This window comes from Panthera leo, chromosome E1 (genome assembly GCF_018350215.1).
Source record: "Panthera leo isolate Ple1 chromosome E1, P.leo_Ple1_pat1.1, whole genome shotgun sequence".
Lineage (NCBI taxonomy): Eukaryota > Metazoa > Chordata > Mammalia > Carnivora > Felidae > Panthera > Panthera leo.
The window spans coordinates 59,020,919-59,042,164 of record NC_056692.1 but is presented as its reverse complement, the minus strand read 5'-3'; the positions used below and the strand labels follow the sequence as shown (position 1 = coordinate 59,042,164).

General features: G+C 56.0%; 1 protein-coding gene across 2 annotated transcripts in view; it reads right to left on the bottom strand.

Moving 5' to 3' along the window:
• RNF213 (ring finger protein 213) overlaps positions 1-21,246 on the bottom strand; it is a 105,081-nt gene that overhangs the window by 48,555 nt on the left and 35,280 nt on the right. For both annotated transcript variants that reach the window (XM_042917029.1, XM_042917030.1), the window contains 14 exons: positions 19,324-19,497; positions 16,852-16,941; positions 15,375-15,497; positions 12,803-12,983; positions 10,555-10,728; positions 9,803-9,952; positions 7,296-7,885; positions 6,248-6,413; positions 5,061-5,278; positions 3,119-3,259; positions 2,833-2,997; positions 1,040-2,195; positions 585-778; positions 252-407 (listed from right to left, as the gene is read on the bottom strand). In XM_042917029.1, the coding sequence (XP_042772963.1) occupies positions 252-407; positions 585-778; positions 1,040-2,195; positions 2,833-2,997; positions 3,119-3,259; positions 5,061-5,278; positions 6,248-6,413; positions 7,296-7,885; positions 9,803-9,952; positions 10,555-10,728; positions 12,803-12,983; positions 15,375-15,497; positions 16,852-16,941; positions 19,324-19,497 (3,678 nt within the window). The remainder of the gene's footprint in view (positions 1-251; positions 408-584; positions 779-1,039; positions 2,196-2,832; positions 2,998-3,118; positions 3,260-5,060; positions 5,279-6,247; positions 6,414-7,295; positions 7,886-9,802; positions 9,953-10,554; positions 10,729-12,802; positions 12,984-15,374; positions 15,498-16,851; positions 16,942-19,323; positions 19,498-21,246) is intronic.

Below are 21,246 nucleotides of genomic sequence, written 5' to 3'. Positions count from 1 at the left end.
GATGGACCGTGTCCAGCAGACGAACTCACTGCATTGCGAGCACTGCTGGCATTTAACGCAAACAGCATGAATCCCGAAGTGAACAAAACAAACGTAAGATACTGCTAACAGATGACGGTATTTTCATTCCAGACATTAGAAAAATAATTTTAAAGACTGAATTGTCTTTACTAACACCGTGCTCAGCTGCTTCGCTGAGGGAGCAGTGGGCGTACCGGTGCAGAGACGTGAAAATGCCCTGTGGTACACACCCGTTTGGAAGGCATCTTGAGCATTGCTGGGGTCCTTTCCAGGATTTCAATGATGTATAAATGGCACGGGTTCCGGAGCCACATTTTCCCATTTATATCCATTAAGTACTGCAGGATGAGGAGTTTGAAAATGAACACCCAAAGTCCGGTCTGCACCTAAAGACAGAATCACGCAGGTGTAGGAGCGCTTAGACAGAAGACGGCCCGTCCTCCCAGCCCCGAGGACTGTCGTGCTCTGTCCTTGGACGCGGTGATACTGAGTATCAATACGCGTGGGAAGAGGATGCTGACCTTCCCGAAGCGGCCGCGTGACCAAGACCCCGGGGCACTTACCGAAGAGGTCACGTCAAAGTGGAATATCATGGGTCTGGTCTGATAGTGGGCCTTCAGGAAAGGCAGGAGGGAGCTCAGCACTTGGTTCTCATCCACCTGAGGGTCGATCAGTCGGATGACTTTAAGGGGCACGTTTTCTCCTCTCAGCTTCATCGTCAGTTTGCTGTGCAATCTCTCCACATAGAGAGACTTCCCTGAAACGTTAGAGTATGGAAATCAGGCGGCAGGACCGTGGACCAGGAAGATTTGTTGCAAGTCGCTTCTCCGTGCAAAATTTGGAACGGATGAAATAAACCATCGCCCTGATTCACACCCTCAGGGAGCCAAAACCTCCCTGAGACTCCGTGTCCCCGCCTGTGGAGGGCTCCATCCGAGCCGCCCCCGCTGCAGGGGGAAGGGCCGTCGGATGGCCCCTGCGACCCGAGGGGCCCGCCCACCCCGGCAGCGGTCATTACCGACGCCCGCGCGCTTGGACGCCACGATGCCCACGCACGTCCGGTCCCGGAACACGTCGGCGGCCGACGGCGTGTGCGCGGGGACCTGGAAATGCCGCGCCAGGTAGGCCTGGATGTCCCGCAGGGGCGCCTGGGGGGTGACCGGGACCTTGTGCTGGCTGAAGGCGGAGGGCAGGTGACAGTGCTCCCGCTCGCTGTCGCACACCATCACCAGCTGGAAGTCCTCGTGGTGCGGCCGTGAGCACAGGCTCAGGAAGAGCGCCTCCGCCTGGCTGGCCACCTCGTAGCTCAGCAGGTCCGCGTACAGCAGGCTGTAGACGCCCTGCCCCCGGGAGCCCGGGGTCAAGCAGCGGCGCAGGAGCAGAGCCACCTCCTCCAAGGTGGTCGCCGGGGTGCAGAGCAGCACCTCGTCGAAGGTGGGCAGGGGCTGCTGCGGGGTGTGCATGTAGACGGCCAGCGCGGCCAGCAAGACCTCGGAGTGGCCGCAGACGATGAGGTTGGGCCGGCCGACGTGCAGGCCCTTGGGCAGCTGGCGCTCCACGGGGCACCCGCGCATCCACCCCAGGAGGGCCAGGCATCGGCCGAGGGCCTCCAGGTCCAGGCAGCGGGGCAGGAAGGCGCTCATGCACGCCAGCGACTGCTCCAGGACGGCCCTCAGCTTGCCCGCCAGGCTCGGCTCCCGCAGGAGCGTCACCTGCAGCCCCCGGACCGCCGTCTTCTCGTCGTGCCTGGCAGCCTCCCCGCGGGGCTCCTTGAGGGCCTTCGCGACGTCCTTCGGGGTGCAGTTGCCTTTGATGAAGGACAGCATGGTGAGGGCAGCGTCGCTGGGCGTCGCCTTCTTGAGCTCCGTGCTCAGGTACACCAGCTGCTCGGCGGTGTAGTAGTTGAGGTAGAAGTGCTTGGCCCGCTTCTCCGCCACGAAGGCCTCCCAGCGGTCCAGGAACTGCTCCAGCTGCCTGCTGACGGCCTCCAAGAGCTCTGCTACCGAGCCGCTGCCCTTGAGCTGGACCACAGGCTCCAAGCAGAAGTCCATCTGGATGGAGACGCCGTGTCGAGGGGAGCAGTGCACCTGGGCCGTCCAGTTTCGGAACAGCATGTTCCCGGCAGTGTACAGGTTTATGAAGGACTCCACGAGCCTCTGCACGTTGCAGAACACCTGTGGCGAACGGAAGCGGGAGCCGTGTCAGAGGCGACGCGACGCGGGAGTCGAGGGGGAAGCGCCCCTCGGGTTCGGGTCTTTGCACGCTTCCCGGCGCGGCCTCGGACACGCGGGGCTCGCCGCGGAGGCCTTATCTCCTCTTTACATAATCAGCCTCCCGAGGGGACTCTCTTGAGGATAAAGGCTATTGGCATAAGGTACAGATAGCCTTGAAAGAAAAAACCCTTGACAGAGGCCAGGGGCTGTTCCGTAAACGGATACTCCTTTAACGGTATGTTCGCTTTTAATTTTGACCAAGAGCTACTATCTAAATCTTCTGGTATTTGGGGGTTCTTGCTGATTCACAGCGATTGAAGCGACAGAAGTCTCCTTCTGGGACCCCTCCGCCGGCCGTCTCCCCTGCGACGCAGAGAACTAACAGACAATTCAGCCTGCGCACCCTAAGACGGGACCACCGACCGAACGGGCCCGTCGTGGCTTAGACATCTCTTGGCGTCTTGAACTCGGGTTCCTGCATTCTGCAGGCCCGCTGCCCCCCCCCCCCCCCCCGATTTAAAGCGGAGTGCCTCCTATCAATTAATGCCAACTCAGACCCTCCTGAGTTGTCCGGCCCGCGGGCAGTGAGAGTCCTCACCTTGGAAAATATCTCTACTTGAACATTGCTGTGATCTTTCTTGCCAGACATCAGCATCAGCTTGTTCAAAAGCTCCTTGAGCTCTTCCAAAGAGAAGTCTCGCGTCTCCTCGTGGCCTCCGTGGCTCTCGGGAAGGGATAACTGTAGAACCGTGTCTGGGGAGATCTGCAGGCAAGTGCCAGTGTAGAAGCTGGTTTTCTGGAGGCAGAACCCCCCACACCCCCCCCCCCCCAAGTGACAGCAGCCCGTACAGGTCACAGCAGTGCCGGGACGTGGGGTGGCTCACCTTTTGGCCATCTGCGGGGGCCCTGATGATATAGCAGCCTTTGTCGTTGATGGCCGTTGCCAGAGACAGGGAAGTGAGCTCTACTGAACCGTGACTTTCCTTCACCGTTTTCAGCCACTCTAAGTTCCTGGCAGAGTCGCACTGTTGGGACAGGAGGGACACCTTCTTTCTCTTCTTCCCGTGGTTCCCCTCCTCTGCTCCCGCGGTATAAGCCCCTCTTCCCCGTGTCCCGCTGGGAGTGCAGTCGCCCCGGGTGAGGCTTTCCTCACCCGCTGTCCTCTCACCTGTCCCGCTCGGGTCGCTGCCCACAGTGTTGCCCTTTTTCTAACGGGCTGATTGTCCGTGTCCCCACCCGTGGCCAGTGCCCTGGCTAGCACGCGGGGGCACGTGGACGGGTCGGGGGAAGGTTTGGTTCTCCCGGGCCCCCAGGCAGGGGTGAGGCCGGATGGAGCAAGGGCACTGTGGCCTTACGTTCTCCGTGTGCTTCTGGGGACCCCAAGTCCAACCGGAAGCTCTAAGGAGAAACTATGGCGGAGATGTTTTGTGGGCAAGTAAGCTTCCAGCGGCAGAAACGGAGATGCCTCGACCTGTCCTTCTGTTTCCCCTTTCCTCCCTCACCCTCCGTGGTTGCGGCTGGCCAGACATGGCCTCTGCAGACTAGCCACGTGATGCGGTGTGGGTCTGCTCGAACCCTGGTGCACGTGGTTTACTTAAACTACCACGTTTGTTTTAAAGATTTTTTTTTCAAAGTTTTATTATTTATTTTTGAGACAGAGAGAGACACAACATGGGGTGGGGGCAGAGAGGGAGACACAGAATCCGAAGCAGGCTCCAGGCTCCAAGCTGTCAGCGCAGAGCCCAACGTGGGGCTCGAACCCACAAACAGAGACCACGACTTGAGCTGAAGTCGGACGCTTCACTGACTGAGCCACCCAGGGGCCCCCACGTTCATTTTCTTTCTGATAAAAAATGGATTTCTAGGGGCACCTGGCTGGCTCAGCCGGTAGAGCATGTGACCCTTGATCTCAGGGTCCTGAGTTCAAGCCCTGTGTTGGGTGTAGAGCTTACTTATGAATTAAGTGGATATAAATTAATATATATTTTACAAACATATAAATTTAAAATGTTAATTTACACCATTTACGGAAAATATGGAAAATACCAAGCGATATACAGAATTAAGGAACAGTTACTACCATTCAAAAAAAAAACACTGGTCACATGTCAGTCTTCTGTACGTGAGTGTTTTGCATGATGGGAATTGTACTTAATTTACATGCAATTTTGAATTACACTTTCTAACATAATAAGGGAGAGAAAGCATTTCCATGTATGAAGGAAAACTGGTTTTAAACATCATTTTAGGGGCTCCCAGGGGGCTCAGTCGGTTGAGCGTCCGACTCTTGACTTCGTCTCAGGTCATGATCTCAGGGTTCGTGAGTTCAAGCCCTACGTCAGGCTCTGTGCTGACAGTACAGAGCCTGCTTGGGATTCTCTCCCTCTCTCACTGCCCCTCCCGCACTCTTGCGTGGACTCTCTCTCTCTCAAAATAATTAAACTATAAAGAAAAATCATTAAAACAATTTTTTTAATGTTTTATTTTTGAGAGAGAGAGACAGACAGACAGACGGAGACAGAGCACGAGCAGGGGAGGGGCAGGGAGAGAGGGAGAGACAGAATGGGAAGCAGGCTCCAGGCTCCGAGCTGTGAGCACAGAGCCCGACGCGGGGCTCGAACCCACGGACTGTGAACTCGTGACCCGAGCCGAAGTCGGACGCTTAAGCGACTGAGCCACCCAGGCGTCTGCCCGAGAGAAACATCATTTTAAAATGCCGCATCCACCCCATCATTCCGGTGGCATAGTTCGCAGTCACGCCCCTGGCGGTGCCGCAATCGCCCACGCGGCTTTGTCTGCCCGCATGAAGCCAGAAGTAAGACTTACCAGCTTATGGGGCAGGTATGCGTCGTTGTTCAGGGCCCTCCACAGTTCCCCGAGATGGGTCATGAACTCGTCGAACCCCGCGCTCGTGTCCAGCTTGTACAGCAGCGGGGAGTAGCCCTGCACGGCATCGTGGAAGCAGGCCACCCGGTCCACGTCGATGTCGTTCTCCCCCGCGGAGATGGAGGCCAGGTCCACAAACACCTTCAGCTCGTGGACGCCTTGGGGCGGAGGGGGACAGGTGAGGGGGTGAGTGCGGGGCGGCTCTAGGACGGCCCGGCATTCTGACCTCGAGCAAGGATCCTCGGTGAGGTATAAACGGATACTGCTGAAATTTTAGGGTCTTGCTTATCGACTTTCTGCTCTCAGCACAGATCCGGGGCCATCTTTCTTTTGCAGCTGACGTCGACACTACTGGTCAGCACCTGGCCTCACGGAACCACAGCGACATCCAGGCACCCCACGGGGCTTCCGTGAACCTCGCTTTATTTAATCTGCACGACGCCCCCGTCTTACACGAAAAAGACGCGGGCTCAGCTGGTAAATACTGTGTCGACAGTTAACCATCAAGGGACGGAAGTACCTCTCTTCGGGCAACTTACGAATCAAAGGATGTGCGTCAAAGCGGGCCGGGGAGCCCACGGTGGCAAGCATGGGGGCTCTGGAGGAGAGACAGCCTCCCCCCTGCACACCAGAGCCGCCTCCCCTCTCCCCTGCTTCCTCCACCTCTCTTCCGTACCTCCCCTCCTCCCCTCTGTGCACCCCCTCTGCCAAAGGCGCCCAAGCCACAAGACGAAAAAGGCTGCCAAGGCCCTGGCCCAAAAAGGAACACACAGAACACCAACGAGTGTGACGTAATCCAAACTCTCTGCGGACAAGGGCTCACCTTGTTTTGTAGCTAAAATCAAGCCCAGGAAAAAGCAAAAGGGAGCAAGATTTGTAAGAAAACGACCCTCCACTGTTCACAGCAAGCATCCAGAGTGGGGGGAAAACAGTAGCCAAGGAAATGTTTTCTATACCAGAACGTAAGAAACACCGCCCTGAAATAAACTGTGCTGGCAATCACTGCGGTAAATGCTGTGCATCGACCTGACTCAGACAGCATCTCTGTTCTTCAGGCAGCACGTGGAGGGCTTGCCCCCCGCCCCACGAGCCATCTGAACACTCCCTCCAGACGCCGACAGCCGTACCTCCGAGAGCCTCCCGGACCCAGCTAATGAACTCCTTCCTCAGGGACAGCTCGTTCAGACACTGGCACCGGGGCTCAGTGATGTCCTGCAGCAGCTTTTTGGCCTGGATGAGCTGCTTGCTGATCCGGTCCAGCTTCTCGTGGCGAAACTGGTTGAAGTTGTCCGTCTGCAAGACAAGGTTCTACTGTGCGCGGGACGGGGTTACCTGGAGCCCTGGAGTTGGAGCCGTAGCGACGACGACCATCCCGGAGGCCCCATCCCCGCCCTTCCTGGACCGGCGGGAGCCGGAGGCAGGCGCATGGAGCCCGTCCCCGAGACGCCAGAACCCCCCTGCTGTCCCCGGGATCGGTACAGGAACCACCCTGCTCCGTGCCTGGCGTTCTGCCAAGCAACGTGTGCCAGAACGCAGCCAGGTAAAAATTGCTACTTTTCCTACTTCATGGGTAAGCACACGGACCCCCGGAGCAGTAACTTACTCGACAGCACGCTGCTGGGATTCAAGGTTACGTGTGCTTTAATTCCAAATTTTGTGCTAAACTTTAACCATCATCGCAAGCGTCTATACCATACCGCAGGTCACGGGATACCGTGTCAATGCTCGCCTGAAGGAACACACCGCGTGGGACCCGGTTCTGGCCCGTAGCAGAGACAGCCTGCCGCGGACCGCTCCTTGCTGGCACCAGGGGACGCACAGAGCCGGGCGAACCAAACCCCTCTTTCGCCCCTCCAGCCCCTCTCTAGCCCCATGAGACCAGATCACTCCCTCCAAATCCCTGGCTACTGAAAGAGGGTCATCGCCCGTTCCCCAGTTCTCGAACCTCACGCCGACCCGGGAAAACAGTGAGTGTCAACGGCACTCACACTGTTTATAAACAAAGGTGGAAACAAGGCCCTGGGCACGATCTGGCATCGAATGAGGTGCAATCAAGAACTGCTGGGGGCAGGCTGTGGAATCATCCTGTCCAGCCTCGAGAACCCAGAGAGCCCGTGAGACACCCCCGCCAACTTCCCAGCCCCCCACCCCAGGGGTCCCTGGCAAATAACTTACGAAGTTTAACAGAGTGTGCAGAACACGGAAGTCACCGGTCAGGCCCAAACTGTCCTTGACCTTCAGGATGACCTTGGCTGAGCTGACGGCCTGATGCAGGTGATGGTACTCCCTGATCTGCCCAACACGGTCACCGATCCAGTCTCTTTGGTCGCTGCTGTCCAGGGCACACATAAGCTGGAGCTCGAAAGTGAGGTTGCTGTATTTATTCACAAAGTCGTTGAACACGACATTGACCTCCTGAAAGGTGATCTCTCCTGACTTCAGATCCTCATACAGATCCTGATACTTCTCGAAACAAGGGCAGTACAGATACTTATACGCTTCTTCGGGCTGGAGAATCTGCCCTTCCAGCTTCTCCCCGGGCTCGCTCAGCGCCCTCGCGGCTTCCGCCCAGAACACCTGGAAGAGGTGGCTGTCCTTCAACCAGTCCATCTTCCTGGCCATCTCCTGGACCTGGGGGCTCAGGCTGTAATGTGTCGTCCTCTTTACATCCGGGGAGGCGGGCGACAACCTCACGGTCACGGCGTCGCTCAGACGTTTACCGTTGAGGTCCTCCGCGTGTTTCCTGATCACCTCTTCCAGATCCACTTGGAAACCACAAAGGAACGTCAGAGGTCAAACCTCTACTCGCGGTACCGTTCTACCTTATTTTCCCCATAGTTACCGTCCTCACTGCCCGAAACGCAACCTGCGTGAACGCACTTGCCGTCATTCTTCCTCAGTAAGGACCCACTGGTCTCCCCACAACCCCCCCCACCCCCCGCCCCAGCTTGTTCATGACTTTCCACAACAAAGCAAGCACGGTCCCTTCTAGGCACCTGCGGGCGCATGTGACCGTGTGGACATCGCCCGCCTCACTCCCTCCCCAAACCCGCTCCAGGGCCACAACACACAAGGTCTTGGAAAAGTCACGAACCACGATGGGCTGGGAGGAGTGGAAAAGATCACAGCCAGAGCAAGGGGGTGGGGAGGGGTGTGGAATTGAAAAGCAGACCCGCAGCCACGGCCAAGGCCGAGTTGGGCCCCAAGGCGAGGGCCGCCAGCCCGCAGTGGGCGGGCTGGGATTCCCTGGTGGCATACACACAGGTCACACAGGTCGTTGGAGAGGAGGGAGAGAGTAAGGAGGCCTGGATCGAAAGGCTGGAGAAGAGGTCCGATTTTCACGCACACCCCATTCTAGACAGCAGGCCGCCCGCCCGTCTCCACCCCGGCCAGCGACAGCTCTGACGCGGAGCGAGTTTGGCAACGGGAGAATCAGGCGTGCCTGGACGCATGTCCTCCCTCAGAAGACGACGGAGGGGTTGTAACAGAGAGGGACACACGCCGCGGGCAGCGGAGGAGGGGAGGCAGGAGCAGGACCCTGAGAGAGGACCAGAACATGCACACCAGAGGCAGACGGTCCTCCAGCCCCTCCCGTCTCTCCACCCCCAGGACCCCGGCCGCCGGGCCTGTGCCCCCCACGCTGGTCTGACCACCCCTGGGACAGGACCTAACGTGCCCTTGAGGCCCAGTTACACCACCCTCAGGGGCTACAGCCGGTTCGCTAGGCCCCCCCTCTTCGTACAGACGGAAGAATTCCCAGACACACGGGGGAAGTCTTTAACGTGAAAGGCAGAAAAACATCCACATAAGGACTTAGAGGAAACAAGAAACTCTGGGGACAAAAGGCAAGGGAAACCTAAGCCGAAAATGACAATAATCTCAGAAAGACGAGACACCGCGATTGTGAACAGGAGCAAGATTAGCACGAAACAGGGCCGTTTAGAGAAAAACCAAAGTTCTTGTAAATCAGTGTGACAACTAAGACGAAAAATGCTAAGGGAAAGGCTGGATGCCAAGGGGCTGAAATTTCTCAGAAAGCAGAGCAAACACCAAAGGGACAAAAGTTGAAGAAGAGATCCACGGAAGTGGCGCGGCTGCTGCGGGAGGTCTGGGACCCAACGGGGCGTGTTCCCGCCAGAGGAAAAGTACCAGTGAGACAGCTCACGCGAATTTCCCAGGAGTCAAGGACGTGGATTTCCAGATCAGGAAGACCTACGTAAGCCCAACACGATGGATGGAAAAGCAACCCCGTCCTCGGCTCGTCACTATGAACTCTCCGAAGAGTGGGGCCGAAAAGATCGCCAGAGCTTCCAGACAGAGAATGACCAGTGGTCAGAGTCACATCTGCCTTGTGCTTGTCCACAGCGACAGGGACAGTGGACCAACGCATCCAAGATCGGGCAGGATCTCCCCTCTGTAATTCTGCAGCAGCTAACGCTCGGGCCTGGGAGACCAGGGCAGCGGGTGGGTATTCAGGCAGGTCACGCGGAGGCACAGTGATAAACAGCGAAACGACCAAGGTGGCCCGTGCGATGCGGTTAAAAACGGACACGTCACGAGATGCCTCCCCTCCAAGGCAGACACTGCTGTGTGACGTGTGTGGATGGTCCCCTCGGACCCTGCCCCCCTCCCCTGCCCCGGGGACCCTCCACTTGGTCCACGTGGGCTCCCCGGAGTGTCACCTTTTACCAGGTGCTTCACCTCCCCGCACAGCTTCAGAAGACTGTGGACGCATTTCTTCTCTTTCTTCAGAAACCTGAGTTCCTCCTTCCTCCACTCCAACACTTCCTTTACATCCTGCTTCTTCTCTTGGGGTGAAAGGCACTTTCTCTCTGGAAAACGAGAGGAGCCCAGTAGGAGGAGCAAGGGTATCCTTTTCCGCGGAAACCCATCTCTGTCAGCTCCCTTTCTCTTTTAGATTTGTTTTTAACGTTTATTTTTGAGACAAGAGAGAGAAGAGCATGAACGGGGGAGGGGCAGAGAGACGGAGACACAGAATCCGAAGCAGGTTCCAGGCTCCGAGCTGTCGGCCCAGAGCCCCACGCGGGGCTCGAACCCACGAGCAGTGAGATCATGACCCGAGCCGAAGTCGGACGCCCCACCGACTGAGCCACCCGGGCGCCCCTCTGCCAGCTCCCTTTGAGGATGCTCTGAGGTCACGGCCGCGGGGAGGGACGAGGCGGCTGCCACGTGCACCGCCACGCTGCCCACACGCCCACGAGCCCAGCCTCGTGGAGAGAAACGGGGCGATCTTACTGGCCCATTCTTTCATCACTTCCCCACCATTTTCCTGAGAATTAGAAACCGTCCCCTCTCAACTGGCCGACAGGAAGAGCCCCTCATCGTAGGAGGATGTGGGTCGCCCCTCTACAAAATACGCGGACACCCGCGGTCCCTGTCCAGGAACCTCAAGTCCGGTCCCGCTGACACTCACTTAACTGCCAGATGTCGAGAAACTGATTGGTGTGCTTCATGATGAGTTCCAAGTGTCCAACCAGGACAGTGCCATCCAGGAGGTCCTCGGTAACTTTCGCGAACACGGAGTCGGCCGTGGCCAACAGCTTCTTGCCATCTTCTGTCATGTTGGCTAGCACCTTCTCATCGGTTTCTGAGCAGGTTGAGAACAGAGTTAAAGGAGCGGGCGCCTGCTCCCGCCCCCCGCCCCCTGCCCCCGCACGACACAGGGCTGCCCCGCGGCCTCCTTGCTATTCTGCCCCCACCTGCACGCGAGACCAGCAAAGGTCACCCTGTGTCTCCAGAAGCGTTTCTCTCCCTTAGCCCGATTCTGCTTTCCGGAAGGCTTCCCAAACGACCTTGCTCATAAAGGTGACTCCCGCCATGGCAGGAGAGGAGAGCCGCACTTCTCTGGCTTTTATTTTTTTTTTTTAATTTTTTTTTTTTCAACGTTTTTTTATTTACTTTTGGGACAGAGAGAGACAGAGCATGAACGGGGGAGGGGCAGAGAGAGAGGGAGACACAGAATCAGAAACAGGCTCCAGGCTCCGAGCCGTCAGCCCAGAGCCTGACGCGGGGCTCGAACTCACGGACCGCGAGATCGTGACCTGGCTGAAGTCGGACGCTTAACCGACTGCGCCACCCAGGCGCCCCTTCTCTGGCTTTTAAAACCTGAGCCCCCTTCAGCATGCTGAGGGTTGTTCTGGAACTACCGTCTCCTTTAAGCCCCGCGTCTTGAGAATCCGTGCAGCGGAACAGTGGCCTGCACCAGGGACGCGCGGGTGCCCAGCGAGGGTGACCCGGAGGGTTTGCAGGGGGTGTTTTTGCGGAGGCACGTCAATGTGTGGGTTTGCTATTCTGCACAGGTTGGCTCTCTTGCAAAAATGGGAATTTGAATTTTAAGATCAAGCGAGAGGACAGAATTTTTATTTATTTTATGTTTAGTTTTAGTTTTTTAAATTATTATTATTTTTTTAATCTTTATTTTTGGGGCTCCTGGGTGGCGCAGTTGGTTAAGCGTCCGACTTCAGCCAGGTCACGATCTCGCGGTCTGTGAGTTCGAGCCCCGCGTCTGGCTCTGGGCTGATGGCTCGGAGCCTGGAGCCTGTTTCCAATTCTGTGTCTCCCTCTCTCTCTGCCCCTCCCCCGTTCATGCGCTGTCTCTCTCTGTCCGAAAAATAAATAAAAAACGTTGAAAAAAAAAATAAAAAAAAATAATCTTTATTTTTGAGAGAGAGAGAGAGAGAGACACAGCACAAGCAGGGGAGGGGCAGAGAGAGAGGGAGACACAGAAACCAAAGCAACTCCAGGCTCCGAGCTGTCAGCACAGAGCCCGACGCGGGGCTCGAATTCATAAACCGTGAGATCGTGACCTGAACCAAGGTCAGATGCTTAACCGACTGAGCCACCCAGGCGCCCCTAAAAGCGCCCGTTAATTTTAAAATGTAATTTTAAAGTTACAAATGTAATCTTTCCAAGTGAGTAGCTTTCAACAAGGCTCATGACAAGGCTCATGAACCGCGCCCCCCCCCCCCCCCCCCCCCCCCCATCAACGACCTTGTTTCATGCACACAACAGCACTGACAGGCAAGACTCTGATGTAACAGAGACGCCAAATCCTCCAACTGGGATTTTTTTGTCCCAAATCCAGTGCCCTTGCCCTACATCTGAATCTAATGACTTACACATAAACTTGAATACGACATTTTTTGGGCAATACGTATCTCCCCCTCTCTGACCACAGAACACTCGGGGCGTGGGGGGGGGTGGGGGCAAAGAAACAGACGGTATTTATTTTGTTGTGAAAAGTCGTCAGCATCGGCTTCGATGTGGACGCTGATCTCAGAACAACAGAGAGTGGTTTTTAGAGCCAGACACGCTTGGGTTTGGACTTTAGTTCTTGGTATTTATGTTGGAGACCTCGGGTGAGTCACACTACAAGCCCCCCGCCTCGGCTTCCTCGCCTGAAGAACGGGGATCTTTCGGGACTGTTGCAAGGACCCTACGCTGGCAGTGAAGCTGGGGCACGGCGGGCACCCAGGGAACGGGGGCCACAGAGCAGGATACCCTGGATCCTCCTGGGTTCCTCCCTCCCGTCCCTCCCGTCTGCTTCCCTGGTCGAACATCAACCCGCCCGAGTATCAGGTCTAATACTCTGTCCCCCACCCCGGGGCTCAGGAAGACACAAGCACACGGGACAGACACACCTGCACCCCCCACGGACATACCGTATAACTTGAAGAGATGCTTGATGTCCGGCCACGTGAGCAGGTGCATTAACACCCCATCCACATCATCCACGGCTTGCCTGTTGCTCCTTGGCCAGGACTTGGTGATCACAGCCGACACGAGACTGCCAAATTTCCGCAGGTCGTGATGGGAGATTCTTTCAAGAATGCTGGTCTGAGACTGAACAAAGAGAGGGAAATGTGGGAGGTTTTTCGGGAGGGTTTGCCTTCGAAGGATGTAAATAAACCGCTCGTTCAATAGCATTCCAGAAATCCTCTGTGGTTTACAAAGCCTCAAAAAAAGCAAGAGAAGAAAATACTTCCCTTTTCTTAGGGCATTTCTGTTTCCCTGCATGCCGTGTCCTCACCTGACAAACATCAGAGACGCAGAAACAGAGGCAAAAAATACACACAGACGTACCTGCACGTCACAACCCGTTTCCTCGGGCTCACGGCGGCCTGCTGCGGGTTTCCTGGACTTACCAGGAAGGAGGCCAAACGTAGTATGAGAAAGCCGTTAATACGCATACCCTGTCCTAAACCATGATTCTCAACTGTAATGCGTTCAGCATATACTTTTTAATCCTCCTTCCGATTCCCCACGGAGAGATGGAACATCCTCCTTCTTCAGGTTCAAAGTTTTTATAAAAAGTTTCGGTAATTGGGAAAAAAGCAGGGATTCATTTACAATAGCTACTTTTTGATATTTAAAAGGATGAAGCAAAGCCGTATCCAACAACATATAAAAAGAATTATACACCATGACCAAGTGGGATTTATCCCGGGGGTGAAAGGTTGGTTTAACACAGAACATTTATGGGTTTTTTTTTAATGTTTATTTATTTTTGAGAGACAGAGAGAGAGCATGAGCGAGGGAGGGGCAGAGAGAGACAGGGTGACACAGAATCCAAAGCAGGCTCCAGGCTCCGAGCTGTCAGCACAGAGCCTGACATGGGGCTAGAACTCACAAACCGCGAGTTCATGACCTGAGCTGAAGTCGGATGCTCAAATAACTAAGCCACCCAGGCGCCCCTGTTTTCGTGTTTTTTTTTTTTTTTAAGTTTTATTTACTTTTGAGAGCGAGAGAGCGAGAGCAAGCAGGGGAGGGGCAGAAAGGGAGAGAGAGAGAATCCCAAGCAGGTTCTGGGATATCAGCACAGAGCCAGATGTGGGGCTCGAACTCCCCAACCATGAGATTATAACCCGAGGCTGAAATCAAGATTCAGAGGCTTAATCGACTGAGCCACACAGGTGCCCCAAAGATCTGTGCTTTTTTGTAAGTTTATTTATTTATTTTGAATGAGAGAGAGAGAGAGAGAGAGAGAGAGAGAGGGGCAGAGAGAGAGAATCCCAAGCAGGCTCTGAGCTGTCAGTGCAAAGCCCCATATGGGGCTCAAACTCACGAATGGGGAGACCATGACCTGAACTTAAGTTGGACACTCAACCAACTGAGCCACCCAGATGCCCCATAACACGGAACATTTGTTAATGTGATACATCGTATCCAGAGAAAACAAATCACACAGTCGTCTCAGCAGACACAGAAAGCGTTCAGACATCTAATGCCTTTCCACGATAAAAACTCTTGACTAGAAGGAATGTCCTCAAGCTGACGAAAGGCGTCTCTGAAAAGTCCACAGCCGACAACACGCTCAGGGGCACAAGACTGAGGGCGTCCCCGCTGAGATGAGAAGTAAGGCACATCTGCACTGGGGGCTCTAATCACACCAATGAAGGGAGAACAAGATCTAAGGCATCCAGATTGCAAAGGAAAAAGTAAAAAGATTTCTCTCTGCATACGATGTGATTTTATGTACAGAAAGCCCTAAGCTCAACCACACACAGAGTGGGAGAGGCTGTTCCGAAGGGGCGAGGCGGGGCAGAATCTCTTCCCACTTTGCAGAAAAAACCCTACGTGAGTTGACAGAATCTTTCCAAACTCATCGTCTTCTTCCGTAAATGTTCTGCCAGCCTTTGGGGTCTCTTACTGCACACGAGCTAAGCAAGTGTGAGCAGGTGGTAAAACCAGCCAGCAGCATCCGGGGCGCCTGGCTGGCTCAGTCGGTTAAGCGTCCGGCTCTTGGTTTCAGCTCAGGTCATGATCTCATGGTTTGTGGGTTCGAGCCCCACATCAAGATTTGTGCCAACAGCATGGAGCCTGCTTGGGATTCTCTCGCTCTTCTCTCTACCCCTCCCCTGCTCATGCGCGCGCGCTCTCTCTCTCTCAAAATAAACTTACCAAAAAAAAAATTAAAAACAAAAAAACAAAACAAACAGAAGACAATCCAGCAGCAATGAGAAGGACGTACAGGCACAGCACTGGATTGCTTGATTCAGGGTCACCCGTGAGGGGTGCGTTAGCTGTGGCAGCAGGAGGCTGAGCGGCCTCTTGGGGTCAAGGGTACTGAATTTCAGGACCCTCCCTCTAGGCTACAAGGGGGATGCCTGGTGCCCATGTCTGCACTGGCAGCCGGGGCTCAGAACCAGCGGGCACTGAACGGCCCCGAGCTGATGATGTCAGAGGACCGCCGTGAACCCAAACGCGTTTCCCACGTGGTGAGAGGCTGTTCACCTGGCAGGCCGTGCTCACTGCTTCAATGACACACTTCTCGAAGCATCGCGACACGCTGTCTTCTAACCCCATGGCATCCCAGTGGGTGCTGCAGAAGGCAGAGATCTGGACGAGAGGCCTCTCCTGCAACACAGGGCGATGGTGTGAGAGCTTTGGGGCTGCGCTCTAATACTCTGTGCAATAAAAGCACCCCGATTGTCCTACTTTCCCCATACTGCATGGGGTCCCCAGAGTTTAATTCACACCCCACCCCGACCGTGTCCCCTGGTCCCGCCAACTGGAGCCATTAGACACATGAGGCTGAGATGCAGCGTCTCTCTTCCCGCTTTGCAGAAAAAGCCCCTGGCCCAGCAGCTTGCAGAAGCAGGGAGACTCTGAAAAATAAGCGATTCCCCCTTGCTTCCAACTTCCTAAAAAGACCCCTGAGACCGTGGCGTATAAAACCCTATCATGTAAAGGGGCGCCTGGGTGGCTCAGTCGGTTAAGCGGTTAAGCCCCATGTCAGGCTCGGTGCTGACAGCTCAGAGCCTGGAGCCTATTTCCGATTCTGTGTCTCCCTCTCTCTCTGCCCCTCCCCTGTTCATGCTCTGTCTCTCTCTGTCTCAAAAATAAATAAACGTTAAACTCTATCATGTAAAAACGAGTCCTGATTTTCCTAGGGTCAGAGGCTTTAATTAAAAATAAAGACATGGGGGCGCCTGGGTGGCTCAGTTCGTTGAGCGTCCAACTCTTGATTTCGGCTCAGGTCATGATCCCAGGGTCGTGGGATCGAGCTCCACGCAGGGCGCAGAGCTAAGCATGAAGCTTGCTTGAGATTCTCCCTCCCTCTCCCTCCTTCCCTCTCCCCTGCTTGCATTCTGTCTCTAAAATAAAAAAGGAAAAGAAATGAAAACATTTTTGTTTCCCCATTTTTGTCACTGGGGTTAGTAAGCAATCTGTCCCATTAGTAAGCAATCTGCACATGGGAGGGCTTTGCTCCATAAACCCAGGGTTTCCCTGGAGGCAAGACCCTTTCCCTCATTCTTCTCTGGAATATCACCTTTGGTCAAACTATTAAGGCTGGATCAAAAATGCAAGGTCACGGGTGCCTGGGTGGCTCAGTCGGTTAAGCGTCCGGCTTCAGCTCAGGTCATGATCTCGTGGTTCATGGGTTCAATCCCCTCATCGGGCTCTGTGCTGACAGCTCGGAACCTGGAGCCCGTTTCAGATTCTGTGCCTCCCTCTCTCTCTGCCCCTCCCCTGCCCTCTTTCTCTCTCCCTCTCTCTCTGCCCCTCCCCTGCCCTCTTTCTCTCTCTCTCTCTCTCTCTAAAATAAATAAACATTTAACAAAATTTTTTAAATGCAAGGTCATGTCTACCCCACGCCCCTTGCACACCAGGACTACCCATGAAATGCACCGTTCCCTATCTACAGGATGTTACGAATGGTCTGGCTTCATCAACGTGCTCCTGAAAAGAACACCCCGACTTCTGCTACCTGTTTGATTCTTCCTTCCAGGTCCCCCATCAACGACTCCTTCCAGCCATACTCCACGGGGAAGTTTATTTCCACCAGCCGCCTCCAGACCTGCAAAAGCCCTCATGTCAGTGACAGCCGCAGGACAACTAAGGGCCACGATGAATTCTGCGAGAAAGGAAAGACTGTTATGGCAGCTCCAGGGGCACGGGACACCTGGGTTGTGACCGCGTCTCTGTCACCGTGTCAGTGGCAAGGCAGGGCAGCCATCCTCGTCCCGGTCTTTGGAAAGGAAGGGCTTCGACAGGACCAGGCAGCCGGGATGCTCCTCCTACCGTGTAGCTGGTCTCTATGCTGAACGTATCTGTCTCCTATTCTAGCTCGAGAAACTCCGAACATAAAACAAAAGTTGCAGGAACGGCCCGGTGAGACCCCTGTTGCTTCAACTGGATTCCCCAGTTGTTGGTATTTAACAGCTGCTTTCTCGGTCTCCTTCGTGAAGCGTTTTCTCTGCAGAACCACGGGGAGAGAAGGTGCAGGCTCCACGCCACGTGGTCCTCTAAACACGTGGGAAGGAATCTCCTGGCATCGTGGCCCTTCTGCCGCACGATCACGGTGCACGCGTCACGCTCAGGGCGGTTGGTGTTGGCGGGACCCTGTCCCCTGACGGGGGTGATGGGGAGGCCGTCCATTCTTCTGTCTGTAGACTGTCTCTCGATCTGACTTGACTCCTAATTCTCCCATGAGGACAAGCAGATCCCCGACACCCCGCTTCCTAACGCTCACACCCACTGAGTTCAGCACTCGTGGATGAATCCTGACGGAGTCCACGATCACCGCCGTGTTACAGATGAAGGTTGTGACCACGGCGGTTTTCTCCACCTTCGTTGGCTGCATTCTCCAATAAAACGAGGAACTTCTCTTTCTCTCCCCACCCCCTTTCTGTTTCTGTAAACACGTTTCAAGGATTAATGAGCTGTCTGTTGTCCAGTCCCGGCATTACTCGTCCGGATGACCAAATTGTCCCAGATTCGGCTAGTAGTCCCTTCGGACGACCTTCTGTTTCCTTTTTTCTAGAAACGTGGAATGACTCTAGATTTACAGAAATATCGCAAAGATGCGACGGAGTGCCCACATACGGCCAACTCGTGTTCCCCTTGAGTTCGTGCCTTACTCGGGCACAGTACGGCTGCCAAAGCTCGGAAACGGTGTCACCGGGTGCCAGGAGCTAAACGAGCGACTGTCCCGGGAGCTGGTCTGGGACGCTGGCCTGCCACGAGCCCCGCCACGAGCCCTGTGTCTACCACAGGGGTGTCAGGCCGTGGGGCCAGCTGTCCTGCCTGAAGCCCAGGTTTCTTTTAGTGGGGATGGTAAAGCCAGGCCTGGGGGTGCTCACGACGCTCAGGGGCCTGGCCGGCACGACTTCCAGGCCTTTCAGTGGAGAGAGCTGGGAGCCCCTCCAGCCCTCCAGGTCACGAGCTCACAGCAATGCCACGGGCCCCTGGCCCTCTGCCACGTCTGCTTCTCCACAGTGAGAAAGACGCCTGCCTTCCGAATCCCTGTGCCTGGTGCTCGAACAGACAGCTCCAGAAGCGCTCCGCCCGTCCCACTACCAACAACGAAATTTCTAAATAAAGCTCAAGATTGACATGCGTTTTCTTCATTTTGACCTCAGACTCTTTCCCTCCGAGGGTGAGTGATAGGACTTCTGTGCTCCAGGCATTTGGATTGATGCCCCCTTCCGTGTGGAGAAGGGGTTAAGTCTGAGACGTACGAGCATCACCAGCCCTGTTCACGCACAGGGTCAGCTGTGTGATTTTACCACTATCCCGTTCAAGTGTCCTGGGAGGCAAGCACCTGCTGAAATCTGGGTCGAGGGGGTTAAGGGGGCCATCCGGTTGGGTGGCTCATCCCTTCTCTACAGCTGCGTCCTGGCAGCTGGCTAGTCTTCAAGAACACAGCCCGGTTCGCCCGCTGTGGGGCTCTGATGGGGAGTTCTTGGGGCTGGGCTGCCCGCATTTCGGTCCACTCTCTCGTCATGTCCCCCAACCCCGTCACCTCTTCTGTGAGACGGGGCTAACAGCCACACCTGCCTCAGAGTAGATGTTCGGCTACATTTTAATCAGTGTTATCTTACCATTATTAATCACTGCATTTAACTGAGAATCCTCTCATGTCGATGGACCACAAGCCACGCTTCACTCATTCTTAACGCTTGGGGGATTATTCTGCCCACTTTCCCCTTCAAGTAACTCTTGCCTTTTCCTGCCTTTTCCAGCCAAACCGCCTGCCAGCGTCCTTGCTGAAAGGGAGCCCTCTCCCCGCAGGCCCCGCGTCTCAGCACCTTCCCCTGGGGCCTGAGGCGGGGGGGGGGGGGCCATGGCGGACCCCACCAGGTGGACCGTGGGCAGCACGACCAGCCCTGGCTGTGCATCCTGGGGACAGAGCACGGGGCAGCGTGCCGCGTCAGTGCCTTGGCCCCACACAGCTCACCTTGATTTCCTCCCGGTATCTGAACGTGACCTGCGACCAGTAGCTGAAGAACATGCTCTCCTGAAAAATGCTCTGAAGCCAAGCTCTGGTCTTGGCGACCGTCCCCTGGAAGACCGTTTTCACGGAGTTCTTCTTCCCGGTCTCCTTTCCTGGGCCTTCAGCTGAATCCGGCTGCTGAGGGAGAGAGAGGGAGCGTAAGGGTCCCCGCACCACGACTCGGGACATTCTGGAGACGCCACTCCCCCTTCCCGACCCGCGGCAGGTGCTCGAGAACCAGCCACATCGGAGTCACATGAGCGCGTTCGAGACCTCAGCCTCGCCTACGTTTCAAGGCGCTTCGATTTTGCGGGACTCTGCGGCTTTGCTCCGCGAGTGGGCGGCTCGGGCAAAGCAGAGGGCTTGGGAAGGATAAGCCTTCTGTCCCTGTGAGCCCCCCCCCCCAGTGCAGAGACAGCACGGGGGGACTCCGCCTTACCAGTGAGCAGGCCACACCAGGCCGCCTTCTCCAGACTGGCTGGGAGAGGACGTGCCCCAGTGGCAGAGCCTCCAGCAGCCCAGAGATGCCCCCACTGGTGCACCATGCAGACCCCTGCTCCTTGGACAGAGGTAAACCCGAGGCCGCTTCCGTCCACACTTTTTTCCCACGAGGTTTCCCCTACTCCGAAAAATCCTTTCTCCCTGGGGCCGGGCTCTGGCCCTGGGGTCACGGGCCCTGGCCCTGGGGTCACGGGCTCTGGCCCTGGGGTCACGGGCTCTGACGCTGGGGTCCGGGCTCTGGTGCTGCCTCCCCCAGACCTGGACATCTACCATGAAGCAGATGGGCAAAGAGCCTCACCTCAGCAGGGGCCATGCCCCGAAGCCCCAGGAAGGCCCTCCCAGCTCAGCACTAGCCTCTGTGCTTCGGCAGTGCCCCGCAAGGTCAGTATAAGTGTCAGGACCCACACCTGGATCAGCTGTCACTCCGCCCTCCAGGGGGCTCCCTGAGAGCCACCACATGCCCCCCCCCCCCCGCCCGGTGGCCAAGCAGATTGGGTTCCTGCCCTGCAAGCTGATGCTGTGGAGGAGCTGGCAACGGCTCACAGACAGACAGACAGACAGGCAAGCATCTGCTCGCTAAGCACGTAGGTGCCTAGTGGGGAAAATGCCAGGTGTTCTCTGGGCACATGAAGGGGACTGTACCCAGCCTAGGGCAGGAGGGGGCTCTGTCCGTAAAGACAAGGGGGGGGGAGGAGGCCCACCCGGCCAGCGCCGGATCAGTGGATGCCAAGTGGGCGCCATGGTTCTCAGCTGAAAATTGGGACACGCCCGCCCTTGCCTGAAATCCCCGAATGGCACAGCACCTTCTAGAACAATCCAGAAGCTCAAGCACGGTGTGCCTGCCCTGTGATCTGGCCTTCTCTACACCTTGGCTGCATCTCCAGCCACACTCCACTCCCCGCGGGCCCTTGAGAACAGCGAGGTTCCTCCTCCCCGACCCTGTGGGGGCTCTTCACTCCTCGTAGGAACCCCGGCCCTGCCCTCGGTTCCCACGGCACCTTATGGACACTCCAGCCTACCGCCTGTCACCTGTGCCACACTTACACGTTCCCTGGGGGGCCCCCACGAGGCCCCCTTCTCTTTTCCATCACCTACACCGGGCACAGGGCCGGGCAGAGACGGGCAGGACGTGGACAGCCCAAGGCCGAGCACCAGTCTGAAGCATTCCCACACTCCTGGCCTTTCTGCATCTGGTGTCCCATCAATGCACTTAACCCCCTGTGTCAGGACCCACCCAAAAGCTTGTTAAAAACTGATCATACACTTTTCAGTTCAGTTTTGCTAGGCTTTTTGTTTCTATGGCTGAGGTAGAATATTTTCACCATATTGTAGATTACACTGGTCTTAGAGTCCAACCACCATGTAAGAGCTTTTTCTGCGGGAAAA